Here is a 19,168-nt window from a genome sequence, read left to right as displayed (position 1 = left end):
GGTAGGGACGTTTTTAAAAAGTAATTTTAATGGGAACACAGCAATCAATATTTGGCTTTTAATTAGGTTTTAGTGGGGTTATTTTGTGTATTTTTGTATGATTTTTTTTTTGTATCCTGTATATTGTATTTGTGTTTTTAATATGCTGTGAACCGCCCTGAGTCCTACGGGAGAAGGGCGGTATACAAATTAAATTAACTAACTAACTAACTTTATTCTTCCCTTATTTTTAATTTATCTACCATGCAAAGAGTTTGTGGCAGAGAAGGTCACTCTAATAACGTTGGGCTAGTCACATTTCCCAGATTACCACCCTTTACACAGTCGTCGTGAAGATAAAAATATAAAACAGGGGTCTTCAAACTTGGCCCTTTTATGACTTTTGGGCTTCAACTCCCAGAATTTCTCAGCCAGGCATACTGGCTGAGGAATTCTGGGTATTGAAGTCCACAAGTCATAAAAGGGCCAAGTTTGAAGACCCCTGATACAGAAGAACCATTTTTCCCATTCTGAGCCAGAAAAGTGGGATAATTATGACATTTAAAAATAGACCTATTACCACTGTAAGATGATTCCTTGTCCAAAAACCTACAATCACTTCATTATAGTCAAAGGGAAAAAGGAATGTTCTGCATAAAGATATTGCAGTATTCTTCATTTAAGGCATGAGATAGGCTGAGGTGGCACTCTAAATATAATTCGACTGACATTTCTTCAGCCGAAAAACTCCTAGATTATTCTTGAAGGCTCTGCATCCTTAACAGGCTTTTTGGTCAATGATTGACAGTGAACCCCCAGCCCCGAAAAGGAAGAATCTAGTGGCAGCTGGAAAGCTCAAATACCTCACTTGAAGACTTTTTTTTTTCCATTTCTTCTCCTGGAGTGGTTAGAAAAAAGAGATTTTTTTTTATTTTTTGTTTGCAAAAGAGAAGATGATAGGCCACTTGGTTATTTATTTGATGGTTACACTGTCAAAATTAAAATAAAACCTTATTAGTTCATATACATCAATAGAAATATAGTAAACTATCCACAGTAAAATAATAGAAGAGCAATTTATCAAAAACCTCCACGCATTAATTAATCAACGAGATGGTGTCAGTTCAGCCCCCACCAAAGATTCTTCAAAATCCATTTTTATTTCAATCTTTCCTTTTTTTCTCCTTATGATACTTTATCACATTCCCAATTTTCATAGGCATTTTCTATTTTTAACCATTATATCTTTATTTTCTATCTTTGTTCTCTCTGTCTCTGAATGCTGCTCTGTTCATCAGCTTCTGTGAGATCATTATGCTTTGTATATCCCCATATTTACAGACATGTTAACCTTAATCCCACTTTTCTTCAATGTAAAAATGAAATAGTGATGACATGTGCCCCATTTTATCAGAAAGGAAAGGTTTGATATTCAAATTGGTACAAAGAACCTTGAATAGATTATATTAAAAAACATTTTAAAGGAACTGTCATGCAGTTTAAAGTTTCATGAGATAAATGCATTGTTAAAAATTCCACCTGCCTTACTCATGAGGCAGGAATTTACTTTTTCACTATAGTCCTCACCGGCCGTGATCCTAAACATACCACAATATGCATCAAAGAACAATACTGCTTCATCACAGCTCATTTTAAATTTTAAAACAAGCAATTAACCTTTTTATTTCTAAAGTAAAAAAAAATGCAAGAATTGTGGATATATATGATTTTCCATGTCTAAACCTACAAGCAGTTTTCTCTCTCAGTCATTTTTTTTTTTTAAAGAAACATGATGGGGACTATAATCTGCAGCTGAATAATGTTTATAGCATGCTCAATTTCACAAGGAAAAATCTACTGGCATCTAGGTAATGATTCCTCTTCTGAGAAATAATTTCAGGAAGAAAACCCTAATGCAGGACTTTTCTTCTTTCCCAGCTGTGATTTGCCCCAGCATTGAAAGTCGGCTTTCAGAACATGTCGTCTGGAGACTGATTTCTGGGTCAGTGAATGAGTTTGGAGCACAAATCATGTTGAGCTGCAGCCCTGGTTATTATTTAGAGGGACAGAGACTCATAATGTGTACAACTAATGGAACGTGGAGTGATACTAATGAGAGACCAATGTGTAAGGGTAAGAAATCTCTATTCGTACATTGTTCAGTTCTATTTAAATATATGTATCACCAAATATCTCATGAAGTTACTAATATTTTGTAAAAATCTTGCTATAGATAGATGATAGGTAGGTAGGTAAGATAGATAGATAGATAGATAGATAGATAGATAGATAGATAGATAGATAGATAGATAGATAGATAGATAGATAGATAGATAGATAGATAGATAGATATCACATTGTTCAATAACCTCTAATGAATAGAGGTTTTAGAACTAGAAATGCCTGTATGAAAGTTAAGAGCCCTATTGAGAGCCCTGCATGTACAGTACATACATTTATCAACTCCTAACACTTTCAGTGGAAAAAGTATCAGTTTCTAGCTTCTGAATGTTGTAAGGAGGACAAATGATGATCAATTTTAGTTCATTGGAATAATAGGAAAAGACAAATTTCGGATGTTCCTACCAGGACTTGTTTAGTTCTCAGAGTGTCTCTATTTTTACGTTTAGTGCAAGTTGCACTAAAAAATTTATTACATAAAACCATACAAATTTCATAAATACTTATATGATTTTATAAATGCCTTTTTAAATAAATGGTTAGTTCAAATTTTGCTATGCTGAATATCATTATAATGCTCTTTAATTCACTTTTTTTCCTAGCTCAATAAAAAAAATGGAAACTTCAAAGTGTTCCAGAGTTGTTTTTTGTTTGTTTGCTTAATGCATTCAGTCTCAAATGTTAATTTATGAGCTTCTTGTTGCTGCCATGCTGTAGTTACTTTATTTTCCCATTTCAGTTATTTCATGTGGAAGTCTTCCCTCTCCACCAAATGGAAATAAGATTGGAACTATGACAATTTATGGAGCCACAGCAATCTTTACCTGTAACACTGGATATACACTTGTTGGGTCTCACGTGAGAGAATGCTTAGCAAATGGACTTTGGAGTGGAACTGAAACATGGTGTCTTGGTAAATACTTATAAAGGGATGAATTATAATATTTGAAAAATAGAACATCTTGGCCGAAGGATATTTTCTCATATTGAACTTTTTTTTAGGAAGTGATGTTTCTATTAAAAGTTGGGAGTTCTCACCATGTGGACTTTTTGTTTTGTTTTTAGCCATTCAGTTTATAGCAATCAGATCCTTAAGAAAAATAAAAGACATTTCTCAAAAAATTTCAAATAATTCATAAATCACAAGTGACTAGTTGGCCACAATACAATTGATGAATGAATAGTATTGATTAGATGTTATGGCTTCAGCACCACCAGTTAATGAATTTTATGATCAAGACAGTTGGCAAAAATAATTTTAAAAGTACAATAGATATTAAGGGGGCCATGAATATACAGAAGTATTTATTTATTTACCAATATAGAGGCTCCCCAACTCAAATGACTCTGTATGGATTACATTAGCAAGTAAAAACAATTTAAAAGGAAACAGAACATAAGTGCCCTAGAAGATACATTCTAAACAATACAACAACTTACAGGGCTAAACTACCATTCTGCCCCAAGGCCTGAGGGAAAAAAAAATCAAATTCTCTATAACTTTCTGACTGTCATCAAGTGGGGGGGAGGAGAACAAGTTGATACTGTCCCCAAGAGAAGTGCTGTAACACAGAAGGCAAGCTTCTTTGGTCTGAGTAAATAACAGTGCTTTATCAAGAGACCTGAAGCATGCCCACTCTCTCAATCTCTCTGGTTATACAGAGACAATTTAGAGACATGGAATGCAGCCTGACTCTGTCTCCTCCCATCCAGGTTTAGTCTCCAAACACTGCAGAGACCCATAGAAATGACCTTGGAGAAGCTGTGCATAAAAAGTTACAGAAACAAAAGCAGGCATGAAGACTGGGAAGCAGAGAAAGTGTGAGGCAATCTCAGGCTGGTTCCACCTTGATTCAGTGGAGCGTATACTGAAGACAACTAAACCTAAAGCAACAGTTAATCTCATTCTGCAGATTCTTAGTGTTAAACAAAAAAATGGGGACATTGAGTCCCGAGTCCTACAATAAGGATATTATGGTCAATAGTGCTGAAAGCTACTAAGAGATCCAAGAGCAGTAGGATGGAATCACCACTCCCATCCTGTCTCCTCCAAAACACATTGATAAGGGTGACCAATGCTGTCTCCATAGTGTTTCCTGGCCTGAAACCAGATGAAAAGAGATCCACTTATCAGTTCTTCCAATATTCTCTGGATATATTGTCCAACCAGCTTCTCAATCTTTCCCAAAAAGTGAAGTCTGGAGACTAAACGGAAATTGGTCAAGTGATGGCTTCTTAAACCTACCATTTTTCAGCTACTTGGGGTTATCAGTTTCTATTTTATAATCCCAAAGCATCTACAGCCAATTTTCTGTTTTCCATTACTAACACTACTGCTCCTATTTCTGTGAAGTAAGAATGGAGATGAAATCATTAAACCTCTGAAAGAAAGAAAATGTTTCTATTTTCCCCTGTTACCCCAAATACTGGAAAGAGTATATACATATAAAAAACAACCTATTAATTTGTAAGATGGTGGAGAGTTTCAACAGATAATCATGAAATATAGGCCTATTGCATGATTAAGTTAGGATTAAAATAGTGATGGCATTATTAGTTAAAAGATAAAATCCAGTGTTATAACTCTCTAGTTCAATTTGGGTTCATTCCTAAAAGAAATTTAGCAAATCCAATTATGAGGCTATAATGCTACTTGTTCTAAATATAGTCTGCTAAATTGGAGATTGTGGAAAAGACTGAAATTCTGCTGCTAATAAATGGAGAAGGTTTGTGTTCATCTGCTGTATAATTCTCCCCTTTCCTTGAAGGTTTGAAGGAAGGCCTAAAATGCAATAAAACCTCACTAGCTTTGCTAACATTGGATATTTTTAAAGAACTTCAACTGAGCAGAAAATTATTTTCCAAGCCAATTATTATTGGAAATAGAATTTGAAAGTGAATTAATTTCCCTAATTAATCAGTTGTATTCACCTGCAAAGCAAAATAGCTTTACTGAATCAGTTATGATTATTTTTTTTAAAAAAGGGGCACCAAGCAAAGATGTTAATTCTTACTTTATCTGGATTTATTATAGATGAATTAGCAGTTTCTATCAAAGGGTACTACACAAAACAAACAAGGCATAGAGAAAAGTGTCTCTGATTATTTTAATCACTGAAGCTGGCATCTTCTAAAATCTGTACATTATAATATAGTCATTCAGATTCACCAACAAAATTCTTTAATGTTAGACTGTCAGTTTAAATCATTTTTTAATTTGAACTTCATAAATCAGTGATATGTCATTGTGATAGGCATATTATAACTATTTTTTAAAAAATCTGCCCTTTTAAAAAATACTAATGTACTATGAAAAATTAATATAGTTGTCACAATTTAATTCAAGTATGTGAATCACAGAATAGCTGCATAGATTTCATTGCTAAATCTTCTCAAAAAACTAAACCAATAGAATCCATTTGTATGTATCATGTGAAAAATGAAAAAAAATAATGACTTGTTTTATATATTACCTTCTGCAAACATACTAATTGCAGTTAATAAAATAGTTCATAAATTCTTTCCTTCTTTTTTTTTATCCCCAATGTTTTATCACTATAGATTAGTATGAGGGAAAGAGAGATGGAATAAGGGATCCCTGTTGCTTGGTACAATATCAATTAATCCAGAACTCCAAATACTAGGAAATAATCCAGATAAGGAAAATTTTATAAATCATCTCATTTTACTTTTAAATTTCTGCTCTCTTCTTCCTGCATTCTAAAATTGGCTGCACTATTCAGTTCCCCATCGTGCTAACTTCCTATATTTTCTTTGAAGCCCACCAGTCTTCACTCAAAAGAATAATAAATTTCAATTAGGAGATTCATTTTTATATTATGGTAAAATCATGTGTGATGTTTATGATGTGTGAAAGCCAATGTATTTTTTGCAGATCTCTTGAAAGGAGAACTTTAATATGTACAGTATATGATTTTGGTTAATGTCATATATAACTGCTGACCTAAGCTTGAAAAAGTTAATAGTTTTTTTATATCCCCTGAAAGCATTGTTTATATGTAGATTCTTTTAAATACTTAAGGGTAATTTGGCTTGATTAAAATTTACACACCCTTTGCTGTATTGGCTTTGATTCTTGAATCCCTAGACTATTTAGATGTTTAATTCCATCAAATTCAAACTGAGAGGAAATTATTAAATCTACCAATTGCTATAATCTGTAACTGAAATGAATCAATTTGCCAGTGGATATGCTTCCTAAGTTTTCTTTTACAGATCAAAATATATTTTGAGTTAGTCTTAATCCTGAATGAAGACTTCTAACTTAATAATAACTATTAAATTTCAATATTACATGTCCTCAGGAATAATAAAAAAAATCATTTAGTATAGAAATACTAGATTTAAAAGAATGTAAATATCTTGTGTCTTGTTTCCATAAAGCTATGTGTTGGGAGGCATATGATTATTAATTACTATACAGGTTTATTTTATAACGCACCCTCTCCTTTTTCCAAATCTGTTCCTTTCCAAAGAACATAGACTAGTCGTTAATGGGTTGTGGAACAATAGGTAAAATCCAGATTAAAATCCATCCCCAGCCTTGGAAGCTCACCTAATATCTTTGGGCCAATCAATCTTTCTCAGGTAAACCATTCTGTGACAGAAAATTAAAGGAAAAGGTGCTATTTATACCTCCTTGAGCTTCTTAAGGAAGGGTAAGGTATAAATACATCTTCGAAGTGGAATTTACAAATTTCCTTGTTGCTAAACAAGATTAGTCTTAACTATCCATTTAAAGTTACCAAACCTTCTTCTTTATGGCAAATGCCTATTGGCAAGAGAAAAATATTGTAAATGAAGAACTAAATAACTCATTAGCAACATTTTCAGTTTGGTAGATTTATTGCACAGTGAAGAGGTCAAGACTGCCTTTTTGTTTAATACTGTTATCAGTGTCTATGTGGTTTTTACATCTGTGTCTCAGCATGTATGCAAATTTACTGTTTCTTTTTATTTCCTTCTTATTTTAGCTGGACACTGTGGTTCTCCAGATCCAATTGTAAACGGTCACATTAGTGGCGATGGTTTCAGTTACCGTGATACTGTGGTGTACCAATGCAATCCCGGTTTTCGACTTGTTGGCACATCTGTTCGGATATGCTTACAAGATCACAAGTGGTCTGGGCAAACTCCGGTTTGTGTCCGTAAGTGATACTTTTCACCCTATATGTCCTAAGCACATAGCTAGGTAACAAAGATAAGATATAACCCTTTGCACAGGAATGAGAGTCACATGTGCAAGAGGAAGCACTGATAAGATTATACTACACGGGTGCAATAATATTCATTGGTAGCCACTGCTTCTGTTGCATAGACCTAGTGTAGGAGTGCTTTCATCTCTCATATAAGACTATGCCATGAAATCCAGACTATAACTCAGTTTCCCATGCTTTTCTGCAAACAATTCCATAATACACGATTGAGCTGCTAATGCATTTGACATAGTTTAAAATATAATAAAGAGAGTCAAACAGCCCTGATACTTTATTATATTAGTTTCAGATAAAAAAGCCAATTCAAATCTTAAGTTGCATGTGCTCTCTTTAACATACTCATCACTCCCTCCTTAGACTATGCAGGAATAATAGGACATACAGATAATCCTCGATTTATGACAAGTCTGTTTGAAGTTAATTTAGCGACTGTTTGAAGTTAAAATGGACCTCCTCAGGGCTACTTACAACCTGCAGTCACCTGACAGCAATTTATGGGTTTTTTCCAGTTTCTGGCAATAAACGCCCATTGCAGGCAATGGATTTGCTTACAACTGCCGTATTCACTTTATGACCATCGTGTTCACTTAACAATTACCAGAAAAAAAATCATAAAATTAGGAATGATCAACATGATGACAATGCACTTAATGACCAGCCCAATTTATGACCATAATTCCAGGCTCAATTATGGTTGTAAGTGGAGGATTACCTGTAACAACTCAGGGCAGAGAAAGAGAGAGCATATTTAACTTTTAGGTGAACATTACATATAAACAGTTATGTTATTGTATTTATAAACTGTAACTTTTTGTTCCATTTTGTTATTCACAGTGTCTAAAAGAATTATATTACAGGGTGATAAATCTGAATGATAGATACATTTGATAGAATATAATTCATATTTAATATGTAGCTGTTAAAGTAGCATACTTTAAGAATTTGATATTTACTTTTAATTATGAAAATGAATAATTATCTGATATGAAATTTATTAGTTTATTCAAAGTATTTAATGCAGTTCATAGTTTTGGCATGTTCATATGTGGTATGTAAATAGGGAATACTATATTTATAATAATTATATTAACATTAAATAGAAGCATAAATATGGTTTTATATAAAAAATATCCTGGGCCACTATCTTTATTCTTTTAATCAACTTCTATGTCACTCAGTCATGAATCTTGACGGCACACATAACATACAGCTATTGTAAAAGAGTTCCTTGCATAAGGGCATTGAAAGAACTACAGAATAAAAAAAAACATGGCAGCTTTTTTCTGACTTTCCAATACAACAGTTGCAGAGCGTTGATCTGTCAAGAGGTTGGCAATGTGTGACAATAGTAATGATGATGTGGTAAGACTAGACACAAGGTTTAAGACCTTTTGTTTCTAAAAGGCATCACCAAAACACCATCTGTCAAGAGTAATGAGGGGTATAAACAGGAGTTGACTGAGTGGAATATGCATTTGCCAAAAAGGACAATAATCTAAACACAATTGTCTTCACTATTGTAATTTTTTACTGACAAACTTAATTTTATATTGTAACACCATTTCACATATAATCTATTCTGGCAATTTTTCAAATTATAGGATTACTGGTGAAGAACATGTCAGGTAGCAAAATCCTTACAGTGTTATTAGCCCAATGCAGATTATTCAGAACAATTGATTTTTCAATACCTATCAGTTATAATAGCTATGATTGGAATAAACATATGCAAAGTGATATGCCTCTAACTGTCAGATTGACATTATAAAAAATAAATGAAGGAAAAAAGGGGGAAGCAGAACACTTGATGATTATTATACTTCTGGACTAACAAATTATAATGCTGGCCTAGCAAAACCGTGTGATCTGGCAAGACAATATTTGTGTTTCCATTTTACCAATTTGATCAATGACTAAAAGGCAATAAACAGTACTTGTCAAAGCAATAATATTTTTCATTAGTCGGAACCATGACAGTACTTCTATTTGTTACATATAAAAATTCCTAACCAAGGATTATATCAAATTGTACCAGTCTAGCAAGAAATGAGACACCATGAGCAGATTACATTGTCCCTCCTTCCTCCTTCCATCTGACCTTGGGGGTTGGGAAATCCTCTGGAATATCTTCCAGGTATTAAGATCTTGCAATGGAGACTGGAAGCCTCTTATGGACTTTTTGTGTAAAAATGAAAAACTTTGTGATTCATTGTTTTGGAAACCTTGTGATTTATGGTTTTGATAATTAGAAAGCATAGATTATAAAAAGATGTAATATGATGTACGGTAACTTTAGAGAAAGAGGTTAAAATATACTTGTACTTATAAACTGCTGTGAAGAATATCGGAACTACCTCTTTATATTTTTTCTTCTTTCTTTTTTATTTTTCTTCAGCTTTTTTTCTTTTCTTTGATTTCTATTTTCCCTTTTTTTAGTTTGCACTAATTTTTAATCTTGTTTAAAACTTTTAATAAAAAAATTATGAACAAAAAAAGAGTAGGTGCATTGAAGGAAAAAAAATGTTGCACACATAAAAAAGTCAGCTTGCATGACTTTTTTTGAAGCCAACATTTATTAATCATTTAAAAGCATTTTTCAAAAATAAAAAAATGTGGCAGCTTTGTGTCGAAACAATCTCTTTTACCCACTAGAAAAAAATGACAAAAAATAAATTGAAAGAGCAAGGAATTTCCTATAGGGATAGAAGGGATCTTTAACAAACAAGCTCATCAGTTTATCTTCGAGATGTCTACACCCTTTAGTGTATGCTGTAGCAGTTAATTTGGGAATTTCCCTGTAGCAACTATGACTTGAGATGGATCACAACATATTTCCAAAATATCAAATGTGCTCATAGTTTTCATATGTTGTTGACTTAATCTCTCAATTCACCCATAACTTCTGGTTTATAAAATGACAGCATAGACAATTATCCTGAAGACAAGTCCCTGTCTTAGGTTTACAAGATACTCTGAACTTACTTTCAACAGCAATCACATGTGGCCATCCAGGAAACCCTTTGCATGGTGTGACCAATGGCAGTGAGTTCAACTTGAACGATGTAGTCAACTTCACCTGCAATACAGGATATTTACTTCAGGGTGTCTCCCGAGCACAGTGCAGAAGCAACGGACAGTGGAGCAGCTCTTTACCCAGTTGCCAAGGTAAGTTAGCTGTAATAGGATTAGTGCATTACTCTATCCGTGAAATGCAGTTTTCTTAAAATCAGTCCAAGACTTCAGGTAGGAAAGCATTTTCTGAAGGTGGATTTGCCTAGTCCTATTCATGTTACTAAACATTAACGTTTTGATTTTTTCCCCTTGTATTTTGTATATATTTACAACTCTGTCACAGTGAGACCTAGTGCCTACTGAAAGCTTTAAATGATAGACTCATAATCTACTATTCAAAGTACACAGTCATCTGAGAAACATAATAAAAATCCATTGTATTACCTACCTTACTCATATTAGCATTGTATAAGGAAAGGTTTTCTTTTAGTTATAATTTTAAACTCTAGGATACCTAGAAACAAACTCATTTTACTAAATCCCCACCCCACACACACACACACGTTAAAAAAAACAAAATCCAAAAAAGGACCAAGTTTTTGTTTCAAAATAAATTCTTAAGAACCATTTTGGAAGTCCCAAATTGTGCACCCATATTCTTCTTCCATGCAAAGATTGGCTTCCAATGTATTAAAACACAGATTGTAGTACTGGAACAATTTTAAAAAAATGTTTACTTGTCACTTATATACACAACTGAAAGGCATTAGTGGGCTATTACATTGCAAACCATAGAAAGTATTTTGATTGCAATGGGAAGGGAGGGAGGGAGGGCAGGAAGGAAGGAAGGAAGGCTTCATTAAAGTGAAAAATTGGAGCAAAGGTGCATAGTGCACCAGTTTTCTCAATCTTCATTACATAGTGAGAAAACTTCTCTTTGATTTTACAGTGGTGAACTGTTCAGATCCTGGCTTTATGGAAAATTCTATTCGTCACGGACAGCAAAATTTCCCTGAATCTTTCAAGTATGGAAGCAGTGTCATATACCACTGTAAGAAGGGATTCTATCTTCTAGGATCTTCCACTGTAACATGTAAAGCCAATGGTTTATGGGACAGATCATTACCCAAATGTTTGCGTAAGTACCCAACAAATGTTTGCGCAAGTACACAACAACTGTTTCAATTTTTTTTCATCAGAAGGCCAGAAATCTCACTTATTACAAGGATGCATGTGAGCTAATCTTAGAGTGAATTCACTGTGTGACAAACTTTCTTTAATTTTCACCTCATACCTGTTTTCCTGCTCACTTTATTTAGAACAGTGAATTAGCAAGGAAATTCATGGACAATACCCAAGTAACAGAGGGTATGTTTATGTGAAATTGTTCACTGCATACATGTAAATGGGGATCATGGAAGGAATATATCAGTTAGTGGACTCAAGTTCTCTAATGTGTTCATTTTTGCTTTATGCACTGACTTCATAATTATAAACTTTTTAAAACTGTGTTTTGTTCATCATAGCAATATCTTGTGGACATCCTGGAGTGCCAATAAATGCAATTCTATCCGGAGACAAATTTACATTTGGATTTGTTGTTCACTACTCGTGCACAGAAAGGCAAATTCTCTTGGGAAACTCTAGCAGAGTGTGCCAGGAAAACAGTCGCTGGAGTGGGACACTCCCTCATTGTTCAGGTAATTTTGTGAGATATTAATTGTGAGCTTCTAAAATATTCCTAATGTTCATTTGCTATTTTTAGCAGAAGTTTCATTATTTTATTTAACAAAAATGGCTTCCATGGCTGTGACTCCTAAGATGGGTAAGTGGTTCCAACAGATCCAGGAAATGAGATCAGAGCTCTCTGTCCAGAAGAGTGCAGTGCTAGGAACAGCTAAGATACTGCACAGAATCTCAAATTCAGAGGCCTCTAGTAGAGGATTCAGGATTGAGGAAGACACAAACCACCTATAGGGGTGAGATGGGAATGATAATATAATACTTTGTAATAGAAAATCTGACAGGCACTAACAAATTTATATTTTATACAAAGGGAGCCATATGATTGACATAATATTTGAAAGACTGTTCAGTGAGTCAATAGGTAATTAGCGAATCAGCTAATTTGGTGTATTTAAAAAAGTCGAAAACAAAACTAGCACTTCCAACATTTCTACATGTGATTGCAAATCAAAGTGAGCCTCGATATTGGAATCAAAGCATAAAGCATTTGTTACTACAGTAGTCCAAAATAAGATGAATCTGAAACAGTGTGCACTTCCCAATTTTAAATGTAATTCTGTTCCCAATTTTTAGGAAACAATCCAGGATATTGTGATGATCCCGGAATGCCCTCTCATGGTTCTAGACTTGGTGATGAGTTCAAGATCAAAAGCCTAATACGTTTCTCCTGCGAAATGGGCTATCAGTTGAGAGGTTCCCCAGAAAGAACATGTCTTCTTAATGGATCTTGGTCTGGATTGCAACCGGTCTGTGAAGGTTTGTAATAGAAATAGCAAGTTCCAACTCATGTGATTTATAAATATACTTTTTGGTAGAGTGTGTGTGTGGGGGGGGGAATTAAACTACTGTACTCTATGTTTATGCAAAAATACAGTTTAAAAATATATTTAAATATTCTTAATCTCATATTTAAATATTCTTAATCTCATAACCTGATTCTTGATCTGGATAAGTGGAAATTACCTAACATGCTCTAAATATATCCAATTTCACATTAATTCGAATTAGGAACTTGTTTTCTAATCCAGATATTACGTTCCAGTCCATTCTTTTGATTCTCAGGGAAGGCAGAGTTTACCATTCCAGTGAAAGAGATTTTCCCTCCCAATACATTTGCATCTCTGCAAGAAGAAAGAAAGAAACCAGCTCTAGGCTACCTAAATATTTCATAAATATTTTTTAGAATTTACTCTTTTTTATGCCTCAGATTAATCAATGTAGACCAAGTTTAGTCTCAATATATTGTATATGTGTGTGGTATGTGGACAAGAGATAAGTGATGAAACCTAATGCAATCTACCTGCGATCCCCTATCTCATAGCAAACAAAACCCTGTACTCTAAAGTTGGGGAAGAGGACTCTGAAGCAGGTGGGGAGTGGCAGAGGGAAAAGAGGAAAAGAAAATCCTAATGTGAAGCAGAGTTCTACTTATGTGACACTGAATATCTCCCAGAAATTGAATACATTTAGCAATCCAAAATATGTGTATATTAAATGAAAACTGATGATATGCACTTATCAGCATAGTACTGGCAAATATACCCCAATATGAAACTGCTTATCTTTGGCTTACAGTTATCATCCAAAACAACATATAGGTAGTACTCGTTTAACAACTGCCGTATTTAGTGACTGTTCAAAGTTTCAACAGTACTGAAAAAATAACTTTATAACCACTCCTGTCACTTACAATCATCGCACCATTCAGAATGGGACAACTCGACGTAGCCGATTCACCCTGGCTGTCTCACCCCAGTCAACTTGCTGCGAGACAACTCGCTGCAGCCAATTCTCCATGGGACAACTTGCTATGGGACAATTCAACACCAGACAAGTCAAGAGAGAGACAAGTGAATTGCAGCAGGCCTTGTCTTGCTTTAGGTTTAAACCTTCTCCAGTTAGAAGTGCTGGAGTGAGCCAGAGTGTGGAGTCCCAGGGCCTGTTCGTCAATTGGCATTGAATTGTCCCATGGCGAGTTGTTCCACAGCTAGTTGGCCATAGCAAGTTATCCTGCAGCTAGTTGGCCATGCCAATCAGTCGCAGCAAGTCGGCTGCAGCGAGTCATCTGTGGCGAGTTGTCCTAGACCTGCTCCATTGCCACAGTCGAGATTTGGGCACGTCACAGCCAGTGGGCATTTATGATCATTGAAGCACCCTGAGGTCTTCTAATCACCATTTGTGCACTTCACAGCCAGCTTCAGAAAAGCAATGGAAAGTCAGGCAATAAATGTCTTGCTGAACAACCATGCCAATTAGTGACAGAATTGCTGATTCCAATTGTGGCCATTAAGTAAAGACTACCTGTACTATGTTTCATTGTTGTTCGTTAATCTAATGGAAACTTTCTGAACGAACCAGTGTACTGTATTATCTAACTTGCATTCTTTCAAGCTATGAAAACAAAGGATAACCAGAAGCTCACATTATTCTAAGCAAGGCTGCTTTGAGAATGCTTTGAGAGCTGAATGTAGATGCAAATTGCTAGTATGGATTAATGAAAAAAAAATCTTATCTTATTTAACTTTGCTAATGGGCATTGTCAAAGCATTTGCCTTAAAATAGTGAAACAGAATAAGAGAAAACTAAGGACCATCAGTAGAAAGATGAGCTGCAGGGAACTTTTGCTCTAGATTCAGATTTTTGTCCTTCACTCACTTTTTTTTCTCCTTCCCAAAAGTACTGTATCTTAGTATATATTCATCCCATGTATATAAATGATTATGATCCTCTCTTATTTTAATTTATTATAAGCACTTGTTCTCCTTTCCAGTCAGCAATCCATCTTCTTAAAGCTTCTTCCCTATCTGTAAAATGCTCCTCAGTTTCTTCATCTGTTGAATTGGTATGTAGTAGTTAAATATTACATATCTATGGACTTTTTCATATATGGCACAATAGGGTGCATTGTAAAGTCTCTTGTGCAAATATGTGCCCTTTCTGGACATCATTAATCAAACAAAAAATCCAGAATTATATTTGGATGCACACAATAGTTATTTTCCATTTTTCTCTGGTGAATTAACTTCCTCAAATCTTCACTCTACCCTCTACCTAACATTGGCATGTTTTCTTTTGACTCAGCTTTGTTGTTAAATGATTTTCTTAGAGCAAATATAATTGGGAACAAAATGAATCTTCCATCCTGTCATTTGTTTTACCACAACAGAGCTATTGATGGGGAAATTATGAAACATACTCTTGAGACAATAGACTAGAATTGTAACTCTTTCTAAATTGGAAATTGTTTGATTAGGAGTTATGCAGCATCAGAAGGAAGCTGCTGTATGTCTGAAAATAATTATGTGAAAAAAATTGCAAAGAATTTGAGTTCATTTTAATAAAAACTATTGTTCCTTCAAACTTAAACACTGAGTACTGAATTTTACTATGGATAATCACTCTAACCATTTCTAGGATATATCCTGGGAAACAAACCATGGTGTGTTGCTTTGTGTGTGCGAGTATGTACATTGTAAAAGGTGGAAAATATTTTAATGTTTTGAATAACTCCCACTTCTGTTTTCTTGCTTCATGTTTCCAAATCTGTTTAGGAGATTGTTATCAGACTGAAACTAATGAGTTACTATGATTGTATTAGCCCAATCCAAAAACTATTTTTATTCACGCTGGCTGAGGAATTCTGGGAGTTGAAGTCCACAAGTCATAAAAGGGCCAAATTTGAAGACCCCTGATGTATAGCATAGACCCATTAATAGCTGCAAACAATGGAAATATTGGTTTTTTGTTTTTTTTTAAATGTATTCACTTCTAATTAAGTTTACTTTTTTTTGCTCCTCCCATCTCCACTTTTGGCAGCTGTATCTTGTGGAAATCCTGGAACACCGGCCAATGGCAAGATAATCTATAGTGATGGGATTTCGTTTTCCAGCTCAGTTATCTATGCTTGTTGGGAAGGCTATAAAACTTCTGGCCTGACAACTCGCCATTGTACAGCCAATGGGACATGGACTGGCACTGCCCCAGACTGTACAGGTTTGATATTGATACTCTGTTAACAATATACGTCAATATTAAAAGCAGTATTTGCATGGAAAGTGTTTGGAAAAAGAAAGCATGATAAATTAAGTTTATTATCATGTGTTCAGTTTGATCCTAAGCATGTTCACTTGAATGTAAGTCCCATTGAAATCAGATAAAATTTAGTGAGTTTGCTTAGGTGCTCAATGTTAGATTGTTCTAGCTTTATATATTCTCTACCCTAAAACGACATAAACATAGATTGCATTTACTTCCGGAAATTAAACTCTGCTGTCAGATTTATTTTGCCAGAGGCAGATCTATATAATTATGTAAATTAATCTGTTAAACATGTGGGTCTTATCTGCAAATATTATATAATAGCACACATAGATTTCAATCTAGTATACTAGTATATTTTTTTTTACTAAGTGTAATCTACATTATGTTTTATTTAGATCTTTACATCCTTATCAATAGTCTAATTTCATTTCTCAATCCGAGGTTTTGCTGTCCATCTCTGCTCCTAAATCAGTGAGATTGGTTAGAAGTTCCATTTTCATGGCAGGAGTCCTTGATTATATTTATGTTCCATCAGGATTCACGTCTGTTATATAGATATATTCACAGAGAGGCTGTTTTAAAATTCCCTTGGTTGAAAGGTTGCCTTTCAGCAGGGGGCTGCTTGAATATGAATGTAAATTACACAGTTGTACTAGCACATTTCTGATGATATCTATTATGCATGTAAGCACATTTGCTGTAGAATACTGTTTCTTCAAAAAGAAAACTTTCTTGTTGTTTCCTAACTAGTGATCAGTTGTGGAGATCCAGGTGAATTGGCAAATGGCATTCAGTTTGGAAATGATTTCTCATTTAATAAGACAATAACCTATCAGTGCAATCCAGGCTACCTGATGGAACCTGTTGGAGCATCCACCATCCGTTGTACCAAAGATGGAACTTGGAACCAGAGTAAACCCATCTGCAAAGGTTTGGGCTTTTAGTTGGCATATAAATATTATTCACCCATTGCCTAACTAGAATTAAAGTGTCATATTATTAAGGAGCATTACATTTAATAATTTTAAAGTAAATTTAAGTGGTAAGCCTTTAATGTATTGCTATGGTTTTTTTTACTGACGTAAGGAAATGGAAATGGTTATAAAATGGTTGTAATAGTCTTATCTGTTAGTGGAGAAAAAGCATGTCATTTACTAACCTTACATTGTGATGCAGGTCACAAAGCATTTAAAGGCCAGGTGAATTTAGAAAAGAAAATATAACTATCTTGCCACTACATGATGAGGAGTCAATTAATTCCTCCAAGTTCCTGTAAAACAAAACTTAAGTAGATTTTAGAAGCAAGTGAAACAGATGTTTCTAGTATTTATAATACCACAATCAGTCAATAACAAATGTGAAGTGGTATATAGTTTTAAGATAAAACTGCACAATCATCTAAATTCAGAACAACCAGAATAAAACTAACTCTCCAACATTAAAACTTAAGAAACTAAAAGGATTAAATTAAGGTTTATCTCCTACAAATGACAGGGTTTTTTTTTTGAGGGGTCACTCTATCTTGGATCTCAGGATTAGCCAACATATTATGCCAAGAAGGCATTCTCTTTATTCAGTGAACTGTAGGACTAAAAAATGTAATCTTTTATAGTACTTCAGTATGCTCTATACACCACATCCTTTCTTACTGCTAAAATTGTATTATTAAATGATGATTGATCTACTTTCTCAGGATATGTGAGATAGTCACTAATCTGTAATCAGAATCTTCTAGAGTGGAAGCCATTACTTAGATGAGCATGAATTAGTTTCATCTTTCAGGGTTTTTTTCTACTGCTTTGGCAGATTCTTCGCATTTTGTTTGCAAAGCTAAAGAAAATGTCTCTTGAACCACTAGTCTTTGTTCTTCATATTGGTTTTCAGTGAAGACAAGTTAGAGAAAGCATAAACTACCTTAAGTCTTTGGGTATGCAGGTCTCATTCCATAAATGATAATGCTACATTTGTAGATTCCCACCTATAGTTATCCTCTTTCTTAATCCAGTATGCCTGAGTGAAAGGCCTATTGTGGACAATTATCCACTGTGCCCAAGGTTTAGAAAGCAGACAAGGCATAACAGATTACCCAGCCCTAAGGCTCTGACGTTGGAGAAAAGACTGGAGGTTATAGCATCACAAGACTCTTGCCCATTTAGTACTATTCTGAACTGCCCAGTTATCATTTCCTCATATATATATTGAAAAATAGATTGCTTTTTATTTCTTAATATATTATATAGCAGGGGTCTTCAAACATGGCCCTTTTATGACTTGTGGACTTCAACTCCCATAATTCCTTAGCCAGGCATGCTGGCTGAGGAATTCTGGGAATTGAAGTCCACATATCATAAAAGGGCCATGTTTGAAGACCCCTGTATTATAGAAAGAAGTAGAAAAATTACAAAATACAAAAGTCTAGGAGAGAAATTCCAGAAAAACTACAAAAACAAAACAATAAAAAGAAAAAGGGGAAACACGTCAATATGTCACATATTAATAAAATGTCTAACTTTCTAAATCTACCTTAAAGGAAAAATAATTAATGATTGTCTATAATTATGAACTACCATAAAATCTATACCACAAAAACATATTAACTTATTTTTAATTAGTAAAGTCACACAACTTTTAAAGCTAATCTTTAACAACAGGAATATTACTTTTCCAGTGTCTCAAAAACATTTAGTAACACCTCAATGCAGGCTCAATATAACCATAACTCTCCACAAATTATCAAATTCCAAGTTTGGGGATATAATTAAACATAGTATGTACATCGGTAACACTACAAAACTTCCCCATAAATATATTTATGTATATTAAAATATTATTCCAAATGGATGTCAGTGATTCATAGGACCAAAGGAAATGTTTGCAACACCTCAAATTTTGTACATGATCAGTTTAGAAAATCTGATGTCCATCTTTTCAAATACATTCTTTGTCCAGTAAACTCAAAATAAAATATTTTG

At 34.2% G+C, this 19,168-nt stretch overlaps 1 protein-coding gene across 1 annotated transcript in view; it reads left to right on the top strand.

Moving 5' to 3' along the window:
• Positions 1-19,168, top strand: part of LOC107284570 (CUB and sushi domain-containing protein 1) — a 478,687-nt gene that overhangs the window by 424,591 nt on the left and 34,928 nt on the right. Inside the window, exons 48-56 of the mRNA XM_029283474.1 lie at positions 1,918-2,112; positions 2,900-3,073; positions 7,155-7,328; positions 10,389-10,562; positions 11,359-11,547; positions 11,936-12,109; positions 12,729-12,911; positions 15,972-16,148; positions 16,947-17,126. Coding sequence (XP_029139307.1) covers positions 1,918-2,112; positions 2,900-3,073; positions 7,155-7,328; positions 10,389-10,562; positions 11,359-11,547; positions 11,936-12,109; positions 12,729-12,911; positions 15,972-16,148; positions 16,947-17,126 — 1,620 coding nt within the window. The remainder of the gene's footprint in view (positions 1-1,917; positions 2,113-2,899; positions 3,074-7,154; positions 7,329-10,388; positions 10,563-11,358; positions 11,548-11,935; positions 12,110-12,728; positions 12,912-15,971; positions 16,149-16,946; positions 17,127-19,168) is intronic.

This window comes from Protobothrops mucrosquamatus, unplaced genomic scaffold (genome assembly GCF_001527695.2).
Source record: "Protobothrops mucrosquamatus isolate PMUCROS unplaced genomic scaffold, P.Mucros_1.0 scaffold103, whole genome shotgun sequence".
In the NCBI taxonomy this organism is placed as follows: Eukaryota; Metazoa; Chordata; class Lepidosauria; order Squamata; family Viperidae; genus Protobothrops; species Protobothrops mucrosquamatus.
The sequence above is the reverse complement of the archived record's forward strand: the minus strand, read 5'-3'. Positions and strand labels throughout refer to the sequence as shown.